This window comes from Salmo salar, chromosome 10 (assembly GCF_965601325.2).
Source record: "Salmo salar chromosome 10, fSalSal1, whole genome shotgun sequence".
NCBI lineage: Eukaryota > Metazoa > Chordata > Actinopteri > Salmoniformes > Salmonidae > Salmo > Salmo salar.
This window is the reverse complement of record NC_138300.1, coordinates 77,227,376-77,253,976: the sequence shown is the minus strand read 5'-3', so window position 1 is coordinate 77,253,976 and position 26,601 is coordinate 77,227,376. Positions and strand designations below refer to the sequence as shown.

The window sequence follows — 26,601 nt, the reverse complement described above, 5'->3', positions numbered from 1 at the left end:
TTCAGGGAGGGTCCTCTTCAGACAAACAACTCTCCCCCCAAAAATCCAGAGTTTGGGTAGGGGGGCCAAGCATGAAAAGTCTAACTCTTTCCGTAGCCTGTAGGCAGACATCTCAGAACGTCGGGATTCAAAACCAAAGTTTACAGGCAAAACTTTGCCGTGGTTTTAGTGAAGGTAGATGATGCAAACAAACAATATGCACTCATTAAAAATAACCTCTGCGTTCCCCCATCTTGCTAACTAGCTAGCTACTACTTTGCGTCCGGCAGGGATGTTTACTCTAGAGCAACAAGCGGATAAGGCAGTGACGGTCTTCCCTGTTCTTACTCCTCTCTGTCCCAGGTACATGTACAGATGTGTATGTTGGAACATTGGTACATTGTGGGAGGCACCCAGTCTGTCTAGAACAGTGTTTCCCAAAGTCAGTCCTGGGGTCCCCCCTTGGTGCACATTTTGGTTTTTGCCCTAACACTACACAGCTGATTCAAATAATCAAAGCTTGATGAGTTGGTTATTTGAATCAGCTGTGTAGTGCTAGGGCAAAAAACAAAATGTGTTGTAGACAGACGGGCTGCTTCTCACAATGTACCAATGTTCCAACATACACATCTGTACAAGTGCCTGACATTCAACTGATCGTACAGTTGAATGTGGTAATATTGCAGTGATTTTACTGTTTGTGCGGTGATTGGATATATGCAGGGAATTGTTGATTTTGCTAAATAATTTGCGATGGCAGAATCTTAAATGTAAGACGAGATGTTCTTACATTTACATATTGTAGTAGGACTGATGCAGAGTTGAGAGGAGTAACATTTTTGTGTAGGGCATTTTCCTCTCCAATGAGTGAATCAGCTTCCCTCACGACGCCAGGACAGCGGAGTCAATCACCACCTTCCGTAGACACCTGAAACCCCACCTCTTTAAGGAATACCTGGGATAGGATATAGTAATCCCTCTAACCCCCCCCCCCCCAAAAAAAAAGATAGATGTACTATTGTAAAGTGGTTGTTCCACTGGATATCATAAGGTGAATGCACCAATTTGTAAGTCGCTCTGGATAAGAGTGTCTGCTAAATGACGTAAATGTAAATGTCTGCTACGTGACTGTCCACAGAGGCTAGTGAGAACTGAACAATTCTTTGTACTGCATGCTAAAAGTCCATCACCTATTTGGGTGTTGTTTAGTTGGTGGAAGGGGTAATGTAAAGGCAAAGTGACCTACTAGATGTGGATGTGTAGAGGGAGGTGAGGTAACCTACTAGACGTGGATGTGTAAAGGGAGGTGAGGTAATCTACTAGACGTGGATGTGTAGAGGGAGGTGAGGTAACCTACTAGATGTGGATGTGTAGAGGGAGGTGAGGTAACCTACTAGATGTGGATGTGTAGAGGGAGGTGAGGTAACCTACTAGATATGGATGTGTAGAGGGAGGTGAGGTAACCTACTAGGACGTGGCTGTGTAGAGGGAGGTAAGGTAACCTACTAGACGTGGATGTGTAGAGGGAGGTAAGGTAACCTACTAGATGTGGATGTGTAGAGGGAGGTAAGGTAACCTACTAGACGTGGATGTGTAGAGGGAGGTAAGGTAAGGTAACCTACTAGACGTGGATGTGTAGAGGGAGGTAAGGTAACCTACTAGACATGGATGTGTAGAGGGAGGTGAGGTAACCTACTAGATATGGATGTGTAGAGGGAGGTAAGGTAACCTACTAGACGTGGATGTGTAGAGGGAGGTAAGGTAACCTACTAGATATGGATGTGTAGAGGGAGGTGAGGTAACCTACTAGATATGGATGTGTAGAGGGAGGTAAGGTAACCTACTAGACGTGGATGTGTAGAGGGAGGTAAGGTAACCTACTAGACGTGGATGTGTAGAGGGAGGTAAGGTAACCTACTAGATGTGGATGTGTAGAGGGAGGTAAGGTAACCTACTAGACGTGGATGTGTAGAGGGAGGTAAGGTAACCTACTAGATATGGATGTGTAGAGGGAGGTAAGGTAACCTACTAGATATGGATGTGTAGAGGGCGAAGGCCTGCAGGCTGGTGAGCTCCTTGCCCCTGGTCTCCTCCACACTGTGACAAAATATGTGTTCCCAGGCGTACAGTTTCAGCAGCTTGATGCCCCGCAGCAGCTCATTAGTCTTCTTCAACCGCTCACTGGAGTACTCCTTTAGGATGACACACACACACACACACACACCTGAATGACTAGAGTATTTCTATACCAAAATACATGCAAACATCTGCATTCCTTGCTGTTTTAGTCTGCTAAATAAATGTGATTGATTGAATGAATGAATGACTGGAGTACTCATGTACAGTATCATAACACAGACAAACAGAGTAGTCCTATACCATAGTACACACAAGTATGTCAGAACAATATGATTGCCATGAAAGATACAGTATTTCATCTCAGACAATTAAGCCAGTGAGATACACACTGTAGCATGGTATTATAGAAATGAGCAGTGTATTTGGAGAGAGAGGCAGACAAAGCAGAAAGACATGTTACGTGATTAATGAAGAGATTATGGTTGACAGTGATTACAGCATCAAGTCTTCTTGGGTATGATGCTATAAGCTTGGCACACCTGTATTTGGGGAGTTTCTTCCATTATTCTCAGCAGATCCTGTCAAGCTCTGTCAGGTTGGATGGGGAGCAAGGCCCTTTCCCCCCGATTGCTCAGTTTGGCCAGGCGGCCTGCTCTAGGAAGTCTTGGTGGTTCCAAACTTCTTCCATTTAAGAATGATGGAGGCCACTGTGTTCTTGGAGACCTTCAATGCTGCAGACATTTTTTGGTAGCCTTCCCCAGATCTGTGCCTTGACACAATCCTGTCTCAGAGCTCTACAGACAATTCCTTCGACCTCATGGCTTGGTTTTTGCTCTGACATGCACTGTCAACTGTGGGACCTTATATAGACAGGTGTGTGCCTTTCCAAATCATGTCCAATCAATTGGATTTACCACAGGTAAATCCAATCTAGTTGTAGAAACATTTCAAGGATGATAAATGGAAACAGGATGCACCTGAGCTCAATTTAGAGTCTCATAGCAAAGGATCTGAATACTCATTTACATAAGGTATTTCTGTTTTTATACATTTGAAAAATAGTTTTCGCTTCATCATTATGGGGTATTGTATGTAGATTGCTGAGGATTTTTAATTAATCAATTTTCGAACAAGGCTGTAATGTAACAAAGTTTGAGGAAAAAGTCAAGTGGTCTGAATACTTTCCTGAAGGCACTGTATCACTCACCAGGGTGCTCTTCTGTGCTTGGGACAGCTTGGTGGCCACAAAGTACTGGACAGGGGCCAGTACAGCAATGACTGTGGCCCCAATCAAAGCACTGATCCCCAGGAGGTAGTAGAGCAGAATAACCCCCACAATGATCTGGAGAATACAATGCAGAATGTTGTTTGGGCATGTTCAACCTTGGGAAATGTTGAGATCAGGGAAAATATTAGATTGCGCATCTGATTGGACATGTAAATGAATGGAACATGAGTGAATCGCAGCTTCTCTCTCTCTCTCTCTGACTTCCACATACTCGCAAGTGTAAAATATAAATGCAACACGCAACATTTTTAACGGTTTACTTAGTTACTGTTCATATCAGGAAATCAGTCAATTGAAATAAATTCATTAGGCCCTAATCTATGGATTTCACATGACTGGGAATACAGATATGCATCTGTTGGTCACAGATACTTAAAACATCAGAAAACCAGTCAGTATCTGGTGACCACCATTTTCCTCATGCAGTGCGACATCTCCTTGGTATAGAGTTGATCAGGGTGTTGATTGTGGCCTGTGGAATGTTGTCCCACTCCTCTTCAATGGCTGTGTGAACTTGCTGCATATTGATGGGAAATGGAACACTGTCGTACACGTCGATCCAGAGCATCCCAAACATGTTCTCCGTGCATTCAAATTGCCATTGATAAAATGTAATTGTGTTCATTGTCCTTAGCTTATGCCTGCCCATTCCATAACCCCACCACCACGGGGCTCTCTGTTCACCCTCCAATTTGGCAAATCTGACCATAATTCATAATCCTCCGGATTCCTGCTTACAAGCAAAAACTAAAGCAGGAAGTACCAGTGACTCGCTCAATATGGAAGTGGTCAGATGATGCGGATACTACAGTATGCTACAGGATTGTTTTGCTAGCACAGACTGGAATATGTTCCATGATTCATCCAAAGGCATTGAGGACTATACCAACTCAGTCACCGGCTTCATCAACAAGTGCATCGGCGACGTCGTCCCCACAGTGACCGTACGTACATATCTCAACCAGAAGCCATGGATTACAGGCAACATCCGCACCGAGCTAAAGGTTAGAGCTTTCAAGGAGTAGGACACTAATCCGCACGCTTATAAGAAATCCCACAATGCCCTCAAACGAACCGTCAATACAGGACTAAGATTGAATCCTAGTACACAAGCTCTGATGCTCGTCGGATGTGGCAGGGCTTGCAAATTATTACAGACTACAAAGGGAAACCCAGCCACGATCTGCCCAGTGACGCGAGCCTACCAGATGAGCTAAATGCCTTTTATGCTGGCTTCGAGGCAAACACTTAAGCATGCATGAGAGCACAAGCTGTTTCGGACGACTGTGTTATCATGCTCGCCGTATCCGTGAGAAAGACCTTTAAACAGGTCAACATTCACAAGGCCGCTGGGCCAGACGGATTACAAGGGCGTGTACTCAGAGCATGTGTGGACCAACTGGCAAGTGTCTTCACTGACATTTTCAACCTCTCCCTGACCGAGTCTGTAATACCAACATGTTTCAAGCAGACCACCATAGTCCCTGTGCCAAAGAATGCGAAGGTATCCTTCCTAAATGACTACTGCCCCGTAGCACTCATGTCGGTAGCCATGAAGCGCTTTGAAAGGCGGGTCATGGCTCACATCAACACCATCATCCCGGGAACCCTAGACCCACAACAATTCACATACCGCCCCAACAGATCCACAGATGATGCAATCTCAATCGCACTCCACACTGCCTTTTCCCACCTGGACAAAAGGAACACCGATGTGAGAGTGCTGTTCATTGACTACAGCTCAGCGTTCAACACCATAGTGCCCACAAAGCTCATTACTAAGCTAAGGACCGTGGGACTAAACACCTCCTTCTGCAACTGGATCCTGGACTTCCTGATGTTCCGCCCCCAGGTGGTAGGAGTAGGCAACAACACATCTGCCACGCTAATCTCAACACCGGGGCCCCTCAGGGGTGTGTGCTTAGTCCCCTCCTGTACTCCCTGTTCCCCCACGACTGCATGGCCAAGCACGACTCCAACACCATCATTAAGTGTGTTGACGACACAACGGTGGTAGGCTTGATCACTGTTAACGATGAGACAGCCTATAGGGAGGAGGTCAGAGACCTGGCAGTGTGGTGCCAGGACAACCTCCCCCTCAATGTGAGCAAGACAAAGGAGATGATCGTGGACTACATGAAAAGGAGGGCATAACAGGCCCCCATTAACATCAACAGGGCTGTAATGGAGCAGGTCGAGAGTTTCAAGTTCCTTGGTGTCCACATCACCAACAAACTATCATGGTCCAAACACACCAAGACAGTCGTGAAGAGGTGCTACAGTGGTGCTACAGAGGGTAGTGCGTACGGCCCAATACACCACTGGGGCCAAGCTTCCTGTCATCCAGGACCTATATACACTTGGCGCTGTCAGAGGAAGACCGGAAAAAAATTCTAAGACTCCAGTCACCCAAGTCATAGACTGTTCTCTCTGCTACCGCACGGCTTGTGGTACCGGAGCGCCAAGTCTAGGTCCAAAAGGCTCCTTTACAACTTCTACCCCCAAGCCATTACACTGCTAAACAACTAATCAAATGGCCACCTGGACTATTTACATTGATGACTTCCCCCCCCCCCCCCGCCCCTTTGTTTTTACACTGCTTCTACTCACTGTTTATTATCGATGCATAGTCACTTTACCCCTACTTACATTGGCTCGGAACCTCGTTATTGTTATGTAATTTTATTGTGTTACTTTCCATTTTATTTTTTACTTTAGTTTATTTAGTAAATATTTTCTGAACACTATTTCTTGAACTGCATTGTGGGTTAAAGGCTTGTAAGTATGCATTTCACTGTAAAGTCTACGCCTGTGAAATTTGATCTGTTCACAAAGTTGACAGCAAACTGCTCACCCATACGATGCCATACCATCTGCCTGGTACAGTTGAAACCGGGATTCATCCGTGAAGAGCCATCGAAGGTGAGCATTTGCCCACTGAAGTCGGTTACGACACCAAACAACGCAGATGAGCTTCCCTTAGACGGTTTCTGACAGTTTGTGCAGAAATTCTTTGATTGTGCAAACCCACAGTTTCATCAGTTGTCCGGGTGGCTGGTCTAAGATGATCCTGCTGTCACGGTTGTCGTAAGGAGAAGCGGACCAAAGTGCAACGTGTGTGTCGTTCCACATTTTATTTATACTGTGAAACTATGCAATACATAAATAAACTGAATACATTTTTTCTCCGTACTGGTCCCCCGTGGGAATCGAACCCACAACCCTGGTGTTGCAAACACCACGCTCTACCAACTGAGCCACACGAGACCATAACTAGAACATAACAACATAGAAAAACGAAACTAGAAAACCCCCCTGTCACGCCCTGACCTACTCTACCATAGAAAATCACAACTTACTATGGTCAGGATGTGACAGTACCCCCCCCCCCCCCCCCGAAAGGTGCAGACTCCGAATGCAACTAAACAACAAAAGAAAACCCAAAAAAGGGAGGGTAGGGTAGGGAGGGTGACAAGTGTCTATGGCGGCTCTGGTGCAGTACACAGAACCTTATTATTACTGTATTTTTAGAGTTCCAAAAACCTTTTGACCACACTGTAAAAAAAATCCTGGCAGGATTCTGCTGTCAATTATGTTCTATAGGCCCACGCCTTCTCTGTAGTATATTTTGGCCCACATTTGATCTCTTCATGTTGGCCATCTTCTCATGATCTGTTTTCTATATAAAAACAATTATCATGTGCTTTCACCCATGTAATTAGCTGTTAGGGGTTCAAAGGTTAGGGGGGTGGGATGACCTGAAATATTCTGCTTTTACAAAATGTTATGCTGTTTTCAAATGAAATTCAATACCTTGCTCTTGTTATAGCTTTTAGAAAAATACAGTATATTATCCTAAACTTTACAGTAATGTACTGTTAAACTAAAGTTTCTTTGGAATTTACGGAAACATACTGTACCTTGATTTACAGTAACTTACAGGTAACTGGCTGCCGGTAAGTTACTGTAAAAACAACAGATTTGATTTTGTTTTACAGTGCATTAGAGGGTGCATTAGAGGGTGCATGGTATTGTTGCTGGCTCCTTAACATCATTTGAGGAGTGCCTTGTAAGAGGCTATTATTTGTTCTACTTGTTAGTGAGAGTGCTGTACCAATTGAGCTGGTATGTTATTTAAAGTGATATAATTTATTGTTGATATGCCGTAATGTGTACCTAGCAAACAACCTGCTTGCACTAATCCCATGTAATTACAGTAAAATACAGTGAAATTCAAAACCCGTTAGTGAGAGTGCTGTACCAATTGAACTGGTCCATTTACTTTTTAAAGTACAATACAGTCAATTCTACAGTAGTGTACTCTGTGTCATTACACAGTACTTGCTTTGATACTGTATTTAGATTACAGTAGGTGTATTGCAATATGAAATATAGTAACTTATTTGCCTCTTTACTGCCTGTGAGATACTGTCAAATTTACAGCAATCCCTTTTCAGTATACTGTAGACTTGAACCAAACAGAATATACCCAGATATAATATAATTAAATACAGCTGAATAGAACCTAACCAAGTACAGGAGAACAGAATAGTGTTACCTGGACTGGCATGGCCCACAGGTTGGGACAGAGGAAGAAGAACCACATGAGCTGGTTGGTATCTATGGCTACCAGGTTGCAGATCTGTCCCACTGTCAGTTCTCCCATGGACATGTTGGAGGTGCACAGCCGCATGATCTTATTGTAGATCTTAGTCTGGAAGGAGAAGTCAGTCAGACACATCATAGGGAAACGGATAACAATTCCACACACAGACATGGGGGGAAACAGAGGGTTATATGCAAGATGAGTAATGAGGGAATGCAAACCTGGTGTGCGGGAAAACAAGGCAAAACAAATGGAAAATGAAAGGTGGATCGGCGATGGCTAGAAGACCAGTGACATCGACCGCCGAACGCCGCCTGAACAAGGAGAGGGACCGACCTCGGCGGAAGTCGTGACAGTGGGATAAAAACAGGTGCTTCCAAACAGGTGTGGTTCCTGAGTTAATTAACATCTCATCATGCTTAGGGTCATGTATAAAAATGCCCAATTGCCCATTGTTTTGGCTACCATGGCTAGAAGAGATTTCCGTGACTTTGAAAGAGGGGACTCGAAGGAGCATAGGGTGTTTAATAAAGTGTGTGTGTGTGTGTGTGTGTGTGTGTGTGTGTGTGTGTGTGTGTGTGTGTGTGTGTGTGTGTGTGTGTGTGTGTGTGTGTGTGTGTGTGTGTGTGTGCAGTCACCAGATCTCAACCCAATTGAACACTTATGGGAGATTCTGGAGCGGCGCCTGAGACGGGGTTATCCACCACCATCAACAAAATGTCAAATGATGGAATTTCTCGTGGAAGAATGGCGTCGCATCCCTCCAGACACTGCCAAGGAGCATTGGATCTGTCCTGATGGTTCGTGGTGGCCCAATGCCCTATTAAGACACTTTATGTTGATGTTTCCTTTACTTCGGCAGTTACCTGTATGTCATTGAATATATTGACAATGTATGACTGTACTCTCTATGAGCTCTGCTGCGTTTCTACCATAGACAGGCATACTGTACAAAATTGATGTATTGATACTACAGATGCTTTTGTAACACTAATCCCCTGTTTCTAAGTAATAGAGAATGAGAGATCATTTTTGCGATGTGGTCCCTACTGTATATAGGCCTACAGTACAGTACCTGTATAGCCCCTCGTAAGTTGATGCCAGTCTCGATGGCCACATAATACGAGGCCTGGAGGAAGGTTCTCTGCAGGATCAGGGCAAAGAACAGCAGCACGGCCAGCACGTATGCATTCGCCAAGAACTCTTGAGAGGAGATAAAGTAGACCCCCAGCAGCTTTATCTGAAAGCAAAGCGAGAGACACAGACATTGACCCAGTCAGTCAGTACCCCCAGTCAATATCCTACTCACATAGACAGGAGCTGCCTGCAGGGAGGGCATCGGATCAAAGAAAACATACGGTGAGTCTGACTGTGACTCTCATGACATGTTCAAAATCTCTCAAAGAAAATATGTACATCAGAGGGGAAAATGGTTTGATTTTCTATAAGGAAATTACATTCATTCCTACCCCGTTGAGAAAAATAACTCCCAGACATTCCTTAAGATGATCAATGAACAATCTACTTAAAAGTAATCCGCTGTATCTTTCTTATCTAACACTCTTGATCATGCCAACTATTCTTGGCACACTCTCCCTCTTTCTGGCTGTACTGTAATGATGATGGATGTCTTTAGAGTCATTCAGTTCTCCCAGTGAATCACACCAAGGTTGGGGTCATACTGTATCAAATCCACTATTTTCAGGAAGTTCAATCAATGACAGAAGTCATCCTTCAGCTGCTGTCCCTAGCCTTGGATTATGCAGTAAAGGGTCTCAGGTGAGAAATATATATATTTTCTCATATCTCTGAGGAGCCATTAAAACTAGGACAGGTAATACGTCATTCTAGCTTAGATATAATTTGGCAAGTCTCTCTCTCACACTCTCTCCCTCTTCCCCGTCTCTCCCTCTCTTTCTTGCCGTCTCTCGCTCTCTCTTTCACATTTCACAATCTTTAATGGTATACAGTCGACTCCTGTCCTAAATGTATGTCAAATGAATGCAAATTAATACTTTGTTTGAGTACACTGCCCTTCAAGTTCCAGCTTTCCATTTTTCTCTGGACATCTGGACGCTCCATTGCACGGATTCACAACAAGTTATTGAGAAGTTCCAAGCCATTGCATTTATCAATAGTTGACTACACCTCCTTTTCTTGTCAGCCTACAGTCTCATGGCATAATTTTTTAGCTTGACAGCACTCTTTAATCTCTTCCAGGGGCGACTATTTCAGTCTACCCTCGGCCCAAACACAATGTCAAGATGGAGCCAGAGCCAGAAAAGAATGCTGTTTGCCTTCTATGAGTGTCTACAGACAACAGGTCCACCCACTGTTTCCAAATCAGCTCCTCTTTTAGATATTCAGTTTCGTAACCTCTGACAAAATCATAAAATACATTTTCTTCGGAAGAAGGCATTTACCTTATGCTTTCTACAAGTAGCTACAGAACACTTCTACTGTTACTGAGCCAAATCAGCAGTATTCCATTACGTAACTCTGTGACTTTCAAACAACAAACGGAGGATCTATTATTACAGCAGCAGAGGAGATCTGACAGATGCGTCCATGTCCTGTCTGCTCTGAGTGGAATATGAGAGTTTGAGACAGACCGACAGACAGAAAGCAGCACAGTGAGGTCGCCAGTCATTAACCTCATAAATACTTCATTGGCTTAAAATGAGGAGTTCACCTTTGAGGATAAGTGTGTCCTCCTTTTGGAGGACCTGACCTTTTAAAAACGGGAGATGTGTGTGTTTGCGTGCATGCACCTACAGTTGAAGTTGGAAGTTTACATACACTTAGGTTGGAGTCATTAAAACTCGTTTTTCAACCACTCCACACATTTCTTGTTAACAAACTATAGTTTTGGCAAGTCGGTTAGGACATCTACTTTGTGCATGACACAAGTCATTTTTCCAACAATTGTTTACAGACAGATTATTTCACTTATTATTCACATTATCACAATTCCAGTGAGTCAGAAGTTTACATGCACTAAGTTGACTGTGCCTTTAAACAGCTTGGAAAATTCCAGAAAATTATGTCATGGCTTTAGAAGCTTCTGATAGACTAATTGACATCATTTGAGTCAATTGGAGGTGTACCTGTGGATATATTTCGAGGCCTACCTTCAAACTCAGTGCCTCTTTGCTTGACATCATGGAAAAATCTAAAGAAATCAGCCAAGACCTCAGAAAGAAAATTGTAGACCTCCACAAGTCTGGTTCATCCTTGGGAGCAATTTCCAAATGCCTGAAAGTACCACGTTCATCTGTACAAACAATAATACGCAAGTATAAACACCAACTTATTGTGGGAAGCTTGTGGAAGGCTACCCGAAACGTTTGACCCAAGTTTAACAATTTAAAGGCAATGCTACCAAATACTAATTGAGTGTATGTAAACTTCTGACCCACTGGGAATAAATCATTATCTCTACTATTATTCTGACATTTCACATTCTTAAAATAAAGTGGTGATCCTAACTGACCTAAGATAGGGAATTTTTACAAGGATTAAATGTCAGGAATTGTGAAAAACTGAGTTTAAATGTATTTGGCTAAGGTGTATGTAAACTTCCGACTTCAACTGTATGTGTGTCCTTGCCCATTAGTGTTTGCAAGGATGGGCAAAAATGACAAAATATAGATAGACAATACCATAAAGATCAATGTATCAAAATAAACTACAAAATACTTATATTTTGTAATGTAGTTAATTAAAATACATGTAGCCGGCACAAACAAAACAAGTAGCCGGCACAAACAACAACAACATTCTCACTAACGATTACAAAAAGGTTTTACTTACTATGACCGTGATATGTTGTTGTTTTACTGCCTTTGTTGTGCAAAATGTAAAATTATATGTGAAAATTAATATACTGGGTGGAGCTCACTGGCATAATACTCAGCATGCTTTACAATTGTTCATTTTTAGCAGATGTTTTTATCACACCATAGTGCTACCAGACTTCTGATACCAACACAGGGTGAAAGGGGGGCCAGAAAATGTGAACCGCTATTGAAAATACATTGTAGTGTAGTTCAGCCCAGTGTAATTGAAATTACAAAACACTCAGAAGTAATTAAAATACATATTTCAAATACACGTAACATAAATACTGCCCATCTCTGAGTATACGTGTGGGCTGTCTGTATCTAACTCCCTAGCTGTGACAAGAGATGGGCAGTATTTCTGTTACATGTATTTTAAATTGTCACGCTCTGACCTAGGAGAGCTGTTTTTTCTCTGTTTAGTTAGGTCAGGGTGTGATAGGGGGTGGGCATTCTAGGTTTTTGTTTTCTATGTTTTGGCCGGGTATGGTTTCCAATCAGAGGCAGCTGTCTATCGTTGTCTCTGATTGGAAGCCATACTTAGGCAGCTTTTATCCCTTGGTTGGTGTGGGTAGTTGTTTTCTGTTTTGTTAAATTAACCTGACAGAACTGTCGGCTGTCATTTTTGTTTATTTGTATTCCGTGTTCATTTTCATTAAAATTTACGATGAGCACTCAACACGCTGCGCCTTGGTCCCCTTCATATGACGCCCGTTACATAAATACGTATTTAAATGACTTTTGAGTATTTTGTCATTTGTATTTCACCAGCCTGAACCACAATCCAATGCATTTTGGAACAAGATACTTTCGAAACCTCTAATTTGTAGTTTCAAAATAACATTTTTTATAGCGGTTCACAATTTTGTGTCCCCCTTTCACCCTGCACTGGTATTAGTCGTAACATAGTTTTGTTACCGTTATGATGTAGTGAAGGCGTGTACTTGTATTGTATTTAGAAATGTCAATATATCTGTATTTTATGTAAATACAATAATTTGCTAAAGTATTTAGTATTTTAGTTTGATACATTGGTCTTTAGACTGTCTTGTATTTGCTACAAGATACATTTGGCTGACTGAGATGCTCCCTCCTCCTCCTGACCATCAATTTTGTGTCTCTCTTTCACCCTGCATTGGTATCAGAAGTCTGTTAAATTACCTAAATGTAAAAATGAACACTTGGTATTATTGTAATGTGCTCTGCCCCCGAATCAAGGCCAATAATAATAATACCTATTGTTTTTTGTAATTGTTACATTTAGGTCATTTAGCGGACACTCTTATTCAGAGTGACTTACAGTCAGTGCATTCAACCAAGGTAGATAAACAACCACATATCACAGTCATAGCAAGTAAAACAATTTTTGTATGTTACCGTTACAGAGAATGTTGTTGTAGTGAAGGCGTGTACTTGCAACTGTATTTTGTATTTTGAAATGACAAAATACCTGTATTTAATGTAAATACAATACTTTGCAAAAGTAGTTAGTATTTTAGTTTGATACATTGGTTTTTAGAGTATCTTGTATTTGTTACAAGATACTGTACATTCTGATGGATATTTTTCCCATCTCTGGCTGTGACGGAGATGCTCCCTTCTCCTGACCTACCTACAGATTTTAACACCAGATAATGTTATTTAAACCCCCAAATTAGCCACACCTGTAACTACCAGTATAATGGTCAGATTTTGGGCGGATGAATCCCATTATCTGGTGTTAGAATCTGTAGCTCTGACCCATCCATCTGACTTCCGAACTTTCTTCATTAGCTAACATTGATTGATTTACTTAGTTTTCTTACATTTCTTGATGTATACACAATTCAGCTTTTAGCTGCCATGTATACAAAAAAATAAAATAATAATATATAATAATAAATAATATATTCTCACCGGGGGCTGTATGGTGTGATTCTCCTTGCTGATGTGGTGGACGATGCCAGAGATACAGAGAGGCCCAGCGAAGCCCAGCAGGTCAGCCAGGAAGCGAAAGGTGATGCTGATGATGAGGGGACGTCCAAACGCCTGGCATAGGGCCCTCCAGATCCACTTAGGGTCCTGCGGCATGGAGCCCAGAGGCCTCTGCAAGAGGAAGAACATCATGATTTCAGTATATCAGGTAAAAAAGTGAAAAATCACACAGCAAATTTCCCAGTGTTAACTAGAGTTGATATTTCAGTCTAACGTTTCTTGTGTTGATTCAGGTGTTAAATGAACTGTGTAAGTGTTAAATTAGCACACACTGTGTTGGTGTTAATAACCAGTGTTAAACCAAAACCACGCCCATTGTTATATTTCACAGCGTGCTCCATTGCTGGTTCATTGTTCTAACTGTTTGTTTCAATATCTATTATTTTTATTCATCTTATGCTACTCAAATATAAATAGCATAGAACATTTTGATCCAAATTGGTTACTTGGATTTATTGCACTCGTTACTGAAATGGTTGTTCCTTGTTTAGATGGTTTAGGTAGTTTCATATCTTCTTCTCCCCAATCCAGAAATCATTCTGAATGCAGGTTATGAGTGAATACAAATTCCAAACGTTGGATATCCCCACTCTGGCTGGATTCCAATAGGAATTACACTTCACTTTGCAAGCCATCATAATGTGACTTGCAGGTATTAGGGTAAAACTAGGCCCTCAAAATAAGGTTTTATTAACTAATTGTACTGTGTTGAAGAATACAATTTAAATCATAATGGATCTGCTTATAATCTCACTTGGTGAAGGCAACAGGTCAAAGAAAATTGACTGCAACAACCATTTCTCTGTCACTTACAAATACAATCACGGGTGGTAACTACAATTCATCAGAAAGGCAAGGCACCCTGTGAAATATACAAATAAGGCTTTACACTAAACAGTGTGTTAATTTAATACCGAAATGTGTGGACCCATATTGACATCGGACCAGTGTTGGATTTAACACTGGAGAATTTGCTGTGCAGGATTCATGTAAAGTGCTATCAAAGTTCCTATTAAGGAATCAGAATACATTTCTGCTGTATTGCAGCGGCTCTCATGGTCAGTTCTTTCTAAAAAAAAATGTCTTCCAACAGAAAAACTAGGTCACACATCAAAAGGCTGTTAACATGACATGAAAAAGTAATTGGCCGGTGGAAAAAGACAACTGCATACCCAATTTGATCAGGAGCAGTGCACCAGCCACACAAAAAAAAAACTACAGAACTAGGACAAGCATGGAACCCCTGCTGGCTCGCTGTTTCTGTTGCATCTTGGGATTCAGTGTTTAATGAGGGAAGAAGGAGAAGAAAGTAGTTCTCGTGCTTCTCATCTCAGTGGTTCCCTAGTAATGATGTCCTCCCAGTTCTGCCATCTCATGAGTTCAGTTTTAATCCTAGGGTACTGTGACCTCACAGAAGAGATTAGCTCAGATCCTACAACACACCAGCATTCAGGCACTTGTGTGCAGTCAAAATATTTGTCTGATCTCAATATTTTAAACAAAGGTTTTAAACCCTCCATGTATACTGTATGAAGGATAAATATTCAGAGGCCAAACATTTTGTATGTTAAACTATTTATTGTAGTTATACCCCTGCCGCTGACAATGCGTTGTGTGATGTTTACACATTTAGAGTTTGTGATGATCAGAGAGAGCGTCTGGCTACTCTGGCTAGAGTAGTAAACAAGCCACAGCCTCTCGGTCTGTGTGTGCGCATGTGCAAGTGTGTGTGTCCTGGCTTTCCCACTCCTCTCTAGGGGGTGAAGGTCCTGGCTTGGAGGCAGCCTCTGGTCAGGCTTTTTGATGCAGAGAGCACAGGGGCAGATACATAAATAAACAAATAAACCAAATTTGGTTCTTCCGACTTCTGAAAATGACCTTGGTGTGTGTGACTTTCCTGTTTCATGGATACAAATGTGCACGTCACGTCCCAAGCCATTCATGCCTTCTAGCTCATATACGATTTGTCACGACACACTAACTGTCATAATCAGACCCTATGGCCATTTTCCCTTAGGCTCCATCTCAGCCAAATCCAAATATGTATTTATGCATATGGTTTCTAGTTTGACAGCAACGAACAGATATTCTGTTCATACCCTAGTGCTGTACTGTAGTGTAAATACCCATATGCTTGTTTTAACCCTACACTTGTTTCAACCCACCCCACAGTGCATTCTTATTAAAATAGCTAGGTGAGACAACACATCACAATCGTATAAAATATATTTTCCATCAACAAAGTAAGAGACCAGAGGTGGTGAGACCAGAGGTGATGGAGCGGAGTGCTCTGGATGGGATTTTGGGTTTGAGCATAACCTGAAGGTAAGAAGGTGCAGAGTAGCAGGGTGACATGGAAGAACTTGGGAAGTTTGAACACCAGGCGGGCTGCGGCATTCTGGATAAACTGCAGGGGTATGATGGCACAAGCGGGGAGCCCAGCCAACAGAGTGTTGCAGTAGTCTAGACGGGAGATTACAAGTGCCTGGATTAGGACCTGTGCCGTATCTTGTGTGAGGAAAGGTCGTCCTCTACGGATGTTGTAGGGCATGAACCTGCAGGAGCGAGTCACTGATGTTTGCAGAGAACGACAGGGTGTTGTCCAGGGTCACACCAAGGTTTTTGAACTCTGGAAGAGGGACAATGTGGGGTTGTTAACCATGATGGAGAGGTCTTGAAGCGGCAGGCATTTCCCGGGAGGAAGAGCATCTCCGTTTTGTCGAGGTTGAGGTGGTGGGTCAACATCCAAGTGGAGATGTCCGACAGCCATGCAGAGATGCGTGTCACCACCTGGGTGTCAGAAGGGGGTAATAAGAAGAGTAGTTGAGTGTCATCCGCATAGCAATGATAGGAGAGACCATGTGAGGATACGACAGAACCGAGCAACTTTGTGTGAAAAGAGAAAAGAGGAGAGGGCCTAGAACAGAGCCCTGTGGGACACCAGTAGTAAGAGCACATGGTGCAGACAGATTCTCTCTACGCCACCTGGTAGGAGCGACTTGCCAGGTAGGATGCAATCCAGGAGTGTGGAGAGGAGGATCTGATGGTTCACAGCGTCAAAGGCAGCAGATCTAGGAGGATGAGAACAAAGGGGTGAGAGTCAGCTGTGGCAGAGTGGAGAACCTCTGTGACACAGATAAGAGCGGTCTCAGTTGAGTGAGTCGCTGTGAAGCCTGACTGGTTAGGGTCAAGAAGATGGTTCTGAGAGAGATAACGAGAGAATTGGTCAGACGTGGTTCTTTCAGTGAGACACAACACGTGGCAGGGGACAGGGGTCAAGGATCAAAGGTCACAACAGGGTCAGGGTTTTCCCGTGCACACTGGACTCTGAGGTCAATGAGACAGTCTCGGCTGCTTGTGAATCCGAACCACACTTCCTTCCAGGAGGAGAGAAGGATTAGAGATGAAGGAGGGGAAAAGAAGACTGAAAGATTAAGAGGAGCAAGGTCATTATCATTCTACTGTGAACACTGCGACTTTTTGACCCCTCACAGGGTGAAAGAACTCGACATTTCATGGGAAGAAAGTGGGAAGAGTGTGTGTGTGTCTGTGTGTGTGGTGACTGGGTTTGTCCCTCTGCTACTCTGTGTGATGATTAAAGTCTCACGTTTCACATATTCCGGTTGTTTCAAATCAACATATAAGCAAAATAACATTATTTAGCCTGCAGAGTTACCAGATATGGCTTGGGATGTTACATGATCTTATTTCCTGTGAAACTGGACAGTAACGCACAGTAAGGGAACTGGAACGTTGGATGTGTGTGAGTGTGTGGGGGGATATACACTGCTCAAAAAAATAAAGGGAACACTTAAACAACACAATGTAACTCCAAGTCAATCACACTTCTGTGAAATAAAACTGTCCACTTAGGAAGCAACACTGATTGACAATAAATTTCACATGTTGTTGCGCAAATTGAATAGACAACAGGTGGAAATTATAGGCAATTAGCAAGACACCCCCAATAAAGGAGTGGTTCTGCAGGTGGTGACCACAGACCACTTCTCAGTTCCTATGCTTCCTGGCTGATGTTTTGGTCACTTTTGAATGCTGGCGGTGCTTTCACTCTAGTGGTAGCATGAGACGGAGTCTACAACCCACACAAGTGGCTCAGGTAGCGCAGCTCATCCAGGATGGCACATCAATGCGAGCTGTGGCAAGAAGGTTTGCTGTGTCTGTCAGCGTAGTGTCCAGAGCATGGAGGCGCTACCAGGAGACAGGCCAGTACATCAGGAGACGTGAAGGAGGCCGTAGGAGGGCAACAACCCAGCAGCAGGACCGCTACCTCCGCCTTTGTGCAAGGAGGAGCAGGAGGAGCACTTCCAGAGCCCTGCAAAATGACCTCCAGCAGGCCACAAATGTGCATGTGTCTGCTCAAACGGTCAGAAACAGACTCCATGAGAGTGGTATGAGGGCCCGACGTCCACAGGTGGGGGTTGTGCTTACAGCCCAACACCGTGCAGGGCGTTTGGCATTTGCCAGAGAACACCAAGATTGGCAAATTCGCCACTGGCGCCCTGTGCTCTTCACAGATGAAAGCAGGTTCACACTGAGCACATGTGACAGAGTCTGGAGACGCCGTGGAGAACGTTCTGCTGCCTGCAACATCCTCCAGCATGACCGGTTTGGTGGTGGGTCAGTCATGGTGTGGGGTGGCATTTCTTTGGGGGGCCGCACAGCCCTCCATGTGCTCGCAGAGGTAGCCTGACTGCCATTAGGTACCGAGATGAGATCCTCAGACCCCTTGTGAGACCATATACTGGTGCGGTTGGCCCTGGGTTCCTCCTAATGCAAGACAATGCTAGACCTCATGTGGCTGGAGTGTGTCAGCACTTCCTGCAAGAGGAAGGCATTGATGCTATGGACTGGCCCGCCCGTTCCCCAGACCTGAATCCAATTGAGCACATCTGGGACATCATGTCTCGCTCCATCCACCAACGCCACGTTGCACCACAGACTGTCCAGGAGTTGGCGGATGCTTTAGTCCAGGTCTGGGAGGAGATCCCTCAGGAGACCATCCGCCACCTCATCAGGAGCATGCCCAGGCGTTGTAGGGAGGTCATACAGGCACGTGCAGGCCACACACACTACTGGGCCTCATTTTGACTTGTTTTAAGGACATTACATCAAAGTTGGATCAGCCTGTAGTGTGGTTTTCCACTTTAATTTTGAGTGTGACTCCAAATCCAGACCTCCATGGGTTGATAAATTGGATTTCCATTGATTATTTTTGTGTGATTTTGTTGTCAGCACATTCAACTATGTAAAGAAAAAAGTATTTAATAAGATGATTTCATTCATTCAGATCTAGGATGTGTTATTTTAGTGTTCCCTTTATTTTTTTGAGCAGCGTATATATCAGTTCAGTGTTAACTAGAGAAGACAATCATCTATTTGGAAATCCATCTCTGTTTTACGGATGCATGTAGTCAAATCACCATAGGCCATTGGAGAACAGCGTTTAATTGTTTAGAGAACAAGTAAAATCAATGCTTTTTAGTTATTCCTATTGACATTTTATTTAAACAATCCAACTGGGCAAGCTGCATTGACGCAAGCTAACAAAATGCAATCCAAACAGAATATGTCATGCTTCAAAAGAAAGATCCTTATCAACCAAAACATACTGTGCAATCTGTTCTTATATAAACACTTAATACTGTCTTTATATGTCACTGTGTGGAACATCCAAGCTAATCTCTGCATTGTAAAAAAATATATATATTGTAATATATACTGTAATATTTGGTACCGTTGTTTTACGGTAACTAACAGGTAACTGGCTGCCAGTAGTTACTGTAATATCCGAGCAATGACAAACAGTACATTACTGTAATATTTACTGTATAATACTGTAAAAGTAAATTCTACTGTAATTGTAATTAATTAATTAATTCAATTCATTGAGGGGAGGTGGGGTTTGCATTTTACAGTATTTTACTGTAGTTACATGGGATTGGTGCAAGAAGGTTGACTGCTAGGTAAAGTATTTTCATATTACAGCAAATCAAATATATACACACACCGTTCAAAAGTTTGGGGTCACTTAGAAATGTCCTTGTTTTTGAAAGATAAGCAATTTTTTGTCCATTAAAATAACATAAAATTGATCAGAAATACAGTGTAGACATTGTTAATGTTGTAAATTACTATTGTAGCTGGAGACGGCAGATTTTTTATGGAATATCTACATAGGCGTACAGAGGCCCATTATCAGCAACCATCACTCCTGTGTTCCAATGGCACGTTGTGTTAGCTATTCCAAGTTTATCATTTTAAAAGGCTAATTGATCATTAGAAAACCCTTTTGCAATTATGTTAGCACAGCTGAAAACTGTTGTCTTCATTAAAGAAGCAATAAAACTGGCCTTTAGACTAGTTGAGTATCAGGAGAATCAGCATTTATGGGTTCGATTACAGGCTCAAAATGGCCAGAAACAAAGACCTTTCTTCTGAAACTTGTCAGTCTATTCTTGTTCTGAAAAATGAAGGCTATTCCATGTGAGAAATTGCCAAGAAACTGAAGATCTGGTACAACGCTGTGCACTACTCCCTTCACAGAACAGCGCAAACTGGCTCTAACCAGAATAGAAAGAGGAGTGGCAGGCCCCGGTGCACAACTGAGCAAGAGGACAAGTACATTAGTGTCTAGTTTGAAAAACAGACGCCTCACAAGTCCTCAACTGGCAGCTTCATTAAATAGTACCCGCAAAACACCAGTCTCAACATCAACAGTGAAGAGGCAACTCCAGGATGCTGGCCATATCTCAGACTGGCCAATGAAAAGAAAAGATGGGTAAAAGAACACAGAGGAGCATCCCAGAGTCGCCTCTTCACTGTTGACGTTGAGACTGGTGTTTTGCGGGTACCATTCAATGTCTGCTTTGATTTTTACCCATCTACCAGTAGGTGTCCTTCTTTGCAAGGCATTGGAAAACCTCCCTGGTCTTTGTTGTTGAATCTGTGTTCAAAATTCACTGCTCGACTACAGATAATTGTATGTGTGGGGTACAGAGATGCGGTAGTCATTAACAAATCAAGTTAAACACAATTATTGCACACAGAGTCCACGCAACTTATTATGTGACTAGTTAGGCACATATTTACTCCTGAACAAATTTAGATTTGCCATAACAAAGGGGTTGAATACTTGATTCAAGACATTTCAGCTTTCCATTTTTTATTAATTTGTAAAAATGTCAAAAAACATAATTCCACTTTGACATTATGGGGTATTTTGTGTAGGTCAGTGACAAAAAAAACCTACATTTAATCCATTTGAAAATGTAGGCTGTAACACAACAAAATGTGGAGAAAAAAAAGTCTGAATACTTTCCGAAGGCACCCCTTGATGTTTTCTACATTTTGTTAGGGTACAGCCTTATTCTAAAATCAATTATATTATTTTTTCCCCTCATCAATCTACACACAATACCCCATAATGACAAAGCAAAAACAGATTTTTTGAAATGTTTGCTAATTTCTCACCGACCGGCTCGATTAAGCTTTAGCCCCACTCATCTCTTTAAGGATTCACATGTGAGGCTATATACTAAACAACCAAAGATTTCAAGACTAAAGACTGGTTTATACTACGGGTGTGTTCTGGAGTGCCAGAGTGCGCTTTGGGTGTTCGTAAACTCAGAGCATTATCAGGTTGTCCGTTCGTAATTTCAGAGCGGTTCGCTCTCGGAGCGTTCAGAGGTCACACTGGATGCTCTGGCCGAGGAGTAGGGTTGATCTGAGCGTTCTGACCTAACAACAGCAGTCAAGCACCCAAGCTAACTGGCTAACGTTGGCTAGCTACTTCCAGACACAAATGAGAGAACACCCCACTCTGACCATTTTACTTTGCCTAGCAGAGCTGTTTAGGCAGTTTTTATGTTCTCCAGAGCGTTGGTGACTGCAACTGTGCTGCTGGTAACAATTTAATTACACTTTTTTGACAACATTTACTGACACCGGCCATATTCAACGGGTGTTGAGCGTTCACAAATTCGTCAGTTATTCTGCACTCTGGCACACCCAGACGAGAGAGCTCTGAAATCAGAGTAGATAGCCTGAGCGAATTGACCAGCTATGTCTATCCACAATTGTTGCAGTGACATCATGAACATTCTATTGAAATTGGTTTGTGCTCTGACATGCACTGTCAACTGCGGGACCTTATATAGACAGGTGTGTGCCTTTCCAAATCATGTCCAATCAATTGAATTTACCACAGGTGGAATCCAATCAAGTTGGAGAAACATCTCAAGGATGATCAATGGAAACAGGATGCACCTGAGCTCAATTTCGGGTCTCATAGCAAAGGGTCTGAATACTTAGAGTAAAAGACAAAAGTTTAGACACCAACTCATTCAAGGGTTTTTATTTCTTTTTTACTATTTTCTACAGTGTAGAATAATAGTGAAGACATAACTATGAAATAACACATATGGAATAATGTAGTAACCAAAAAAAGTATTAAACAAATAAAAATATATTTTAGATTCCTCAAAGTAGCCACCCTTTGCCCTAATGACAGCTTTGCACACTCTTGGTATTCTCTCAAACAGCTTCATCTGGAATGCTTTTCCAACAGTCTTGAAGGAGTTCCCACATATGCTGAGCACTTGTTGGCTACTTTTCCTGTTGGCTGCTTTTTCTGCGGTCCAATTCATCCCAAACCATCTCAATTGGGTTGAGGTCGGGGGACTGTGGAAACCAGGTCATCAGATGCAGGACTCCATCACTCTCCTTCTTGGTCAAATAGCTCCTACACAGCCTGGAGGTGTGTTGGGTCATTGTCCTGTTGAAAAACAAAATGATAGTCCCACTAAGCACAAACCAGATGGGATGGTGTATCGCTGCATAATGCTGTGGTAGCCATGCCTTGAATTCAAAATAAATCACTGACAGTGTCACCAGCAAAGGACCCCCACACCATCACACCTCCTCCATGCTTTATGGTGGGAACCACAAATGCGGAGATCATCCGTTCACCTACTCTGCGTCTCACAAAGACACGGCGGTTGGATCCAGAAATCTCAAAATTTGGACTCATCAGACCAAAGGACAAATTTCCACTGGTCTAATGTCCATTGCTCGTGTTTCTTGACTCAAGCAAGTCTCTTCTTCTTATTGGTGTCCTTTCGTAGTGGTTTCTTTGCAGAACAGTTGATGTTGACATGTGTCTGTTACTTGAACTCTGTGAAGCATTTATTTGGGCTGCAATTTCTGAGGCTGATAACTCTAATGAACTTATCCTCTGCAGCAGAGGTAACTCTGGGTCTTCCTTATGGCAGTCCTCATGAGAGCCAGTTTCATCATAAAGTTTGATGGTTTTTGCGACTGCACTTGAAGAAACGTTTAAAGTTCTTGAAATTGTGCGCATTGACTGACCTTCATGTCTTAACCTGTCTGGGATAGGGGGCAGTATTTTCACGGCCGGATAAAAAACGTACCCGATTTAAACTGGTTACTACTCTTACCCAGAAACGAGAATATGCATATTATTAGTAGATTTTGATAGAAAACACTCTAAAGTTTCAAAAATATTTTGAATGGTCTTTTCAATTTGTAGTCACTCTGTTGCATCTCTATCGAAATTACAGTATCTGTGCTGTTACGTGACACTTTCTAAGGCTTCCATTGGCTCTAAAGCCTTCAGAAACCGGATTGACGCGTCTCCTGTCTCTGGGCAGATAACAGCAGCACAGTTTATCAGTGGACTGCCTGGTGACAGAGAGACTGGAGATGCGCATTCACGAGACCCCGCCATTTTTTTCTTTCCCTCTTTGAATGAATACAACATTGTCCGGTTGGAATATTATCGCTATTTTACGAGAAAAATAGCATAAAAATTGATTTTAAACAGCGTTTGACATGCTTCTAAGTACGGTAATGGAACATTTACAATTTTTTTGTCACGAAATGCGCTTGCGCGTTACCCTTTGGATAGTGACCTGAACGCACAAACAAACCGGCGGTATTTGGATATAACTATGGATTATTTGGAACAAAAACAACATTTGTTGTTGAAGTATAAGTCCTGGGAGTGCATTCTGACGAAGAACAGCAAAGGTAATCCAATTTTTCTAATAGTAATTCTGAGTTTAGTGAGCCCCGAAGTTGGCGGGTGTCTGAATAGCTAGCCTGTGATGGCTGAGCTATGTACTCAGAATATTGCAAAATGTGCTTTTGCCGAAAAGCTATTTTAAAATCTGACATAGCGATTGCATAAAGGAGTTCTGTATCTATAATTCTTAAAGTAATTGTTATGTATTTTGTCAACGTTTATGATGAGTAATTTAGTAAATTCACCGGAAGTTTTGGGTGGGAATGCTAGTTCTGAACATCACATGCTAATGTAAAAAGCTGTTTTTTGATATAAATATGAACTTGATTGAACAAAACATGCATGTATTGTATAACATAATGTCCTAGGAGTGTCATCTGATGAAGATCATCAAAGGTTAGTGCTGCATTTAGCTGTGGTTTGGGTTTTTGTGACATATATGCTTGCTTTGAAAATGGCTGTGTGATTTTTTTTTGGCTGGGTACTCTCCTGACATAATCTAATGTTTTGCTTTTGCTGTAAAGCCTTTTTGAAATCGGACAATGTGGTTGGATTAACGAGAGTCTTATCTTTCAAATGGTGTAAAATAGTCATATGTTTGAGAAATTGAAGTTATTGCATTTTTAAGGCTTTTGTATTTCGCGCAACGCTCTACCATTGGATATTGGTGAGGCGTTCCCTAGATGCAAGAGGTTTTAAAGTAATGATGGACTGTCGTTTCTCTTTGCTTATTTGAGCCTTAAAAAAGGTTTACAGTATCCAATACTATTACTGTAACCTTTTTTGACCATTGTTTTTACGGAAACTTACAGCCCACTGGCTGCCAACTCACTCACTCACTCACTCACTCACTCACTCACTCACTCACTCACTCACTCACTCACTCACTCACTCACTCACTCCCTTTACCCTCTGATTCTCAAAAGCCTTGCGGAGCTTCAGATAGTTGGTGAGGGCTCGCATGGCGATGGGCAGCTTGCCGATGACCTTGAGGTCGATGGGGCGGCGGTGGGCTGCTGTGATGAAGGTGTTCATCCACCAATAGGTGGCCTTGGACAGCAGGTTGACGAAGGGCTGCAGGAACCTCACCCCCAGGTCCTGCAGGTCCTCTGGGGGTTTCACCTCCGTAGCCTCAGTGAAACACAGGTAGCGCTGTGGGGAGGGACAGAGGGAGAGAGGGGTTATCAAGTGGGAAGAGAGAAAAAGACAGATGGAGGATTCACTAAAAAAGAAAGAGCCTAAATCATGAACATATTCAGAACTTAGAATACAAATGGGAACAACGAAACGAACTACACAACTATTCACTAACGTATATACAGTTTCGGCTACGCAAACTTAACCCTGCCAAGTTTTTGAGAGATAATGATTATCTTGTTGGACCTGTGAGCAACTGGATATGACAGATAGTGTCTGATAGTTATGTGTGATGTAGAGTATCTGACAGGGAAGCTTGCTCTGTTGCGTATTAAGTTATGGGTTGCCTGGTCGCGTCTTTGCGAATGCATCAATGCCTTGGCAAAGCCTCCCTGTATCACACACTGAAATAAGAAACCCTAAACTGTGTTCACTTGAGCTATTCAGCTTTAGAGCTTTGTCGAAGAGAAGTATTATGGCCTGCACTATGTCTAAGAACGAGGCACACTCCTGGTACCCCGAGCGCTGAAACTGGACGACAGAGTGAAACACTAATGGAACAGAGTCAGTTCAGTTCAGCAGTGAGAGTCTCAGCTTGGGGGAAACTAGGTTACTGAAGAATTACAGCATAGACACATAACTTCCAAACACTTACAGAGAATACGCCCACCAGATAAAACAAAAACGTAAAAAAGAAAATGTTTCTTAAAGTTGGAATCTGTAGTGGTGAAACTGCCACCATTTGTGATATTACAACAGAGACGTTACTTCAAATAACGAACACCATTTTTTCCCCCCGGACATCATTGCACACGCAATAGAACAGTAGAGTATGTACAACCATTTTTTTTTTACCAGGAAGCAGGACCTCCTTTTCTCCGTTTAACAAACAAAACAAAAAGAATAACAAATACGCCTGGAGCTGCTAGTGGCGTTGTTTCCCCTAATGCGGATCTCAGCTTTAAACTTAGTTATTTTCTAAAAGTCTAACCAAAACCTTTTCAGGATGTGGCAATCATTACTGCATCTTGTCAGTACATCTGAGGGTATAGTTTCACACTGTTTAATTTATATCTGCAGAAATAATTCCCACTTTCAAAAGGGCATCACTAGCTAGGTTTACAACCAATTGGCAACAGATTTTCATGCAGATATTCGAAAATCTGCATAAATAAAAGATGCGCATTTTAGACATGGAATGCGACGCAATGTGCTTTACAGGAAAAAACAACACATGAAAATAAAAGCTGAAATACTTACTACAGACTACTTCCAACCCTCTAACACAGAAACGTACTTCCTGCACAACAACAAAGACCTCTTCCAGTATGATAAAGAGTGATTTTTTTGTCTTCTCACAGTTACCAAGTTAGGCAAGCTTGCATACACTATACAGTTGAAGTCGGAAGTTTACATACACTTAGGTTGGAGTCATTAAAACTCGTTTTTCAACCACTCCACACATTTCTTGTTAACAAACTATAGTTTTGGCAAGTCGGTGAGGACATCTACTTTGTGCATGACACAATCCAACAATTGTTTACAAACAGATTATTTCACTTATAATTCACTATATCACAATTCCAGTGGGTCAGAAGTTTACATGCACTAAGTTGACTGTGCCTTTAAACAGCTT

General features: G+C 42.4%; 1 protein-coding gene across 1 annotated transcript in view; it reads right to left on the bottom strand.

Annotated features, from left to right (window-relative positions):
• Positions 1-26,601, bottom strand: part of LOC106561050 (ATP-binding cassette sub-family C member 8) — a 122,853-nt gene that overhangs the window by 58,144 nt on the left and 38,108 nt on the right. The window contains exons 6-11 of the mRNA XM_014124633.3: positions 24,738-24,980; positions 13,688-13,876; positions 9,028-9,192; positions 7,905-8,060; positions 3,266-3,400; positions 2,009-2,171 (exon numbers count right to left, since the gene is read on the bottom strand). Coding sequence (XP_013980108.1) covers positions 2,009-2,171; positions 3,266-3,400; positions 7,905-8,060; positions 9,028-9,192; positions 13,688-13,876; positions 24,738-24,980 — 1,051 coding nt within the window. The remainder of the gene's footprint in view (positions 1-2,008; positions 2,172-3,265; positions 3,401-7,904; positions 8,061-9,027; positions 9,193-13,687; positions 13,877-24,737; positions 24,981-26,601) is intronic.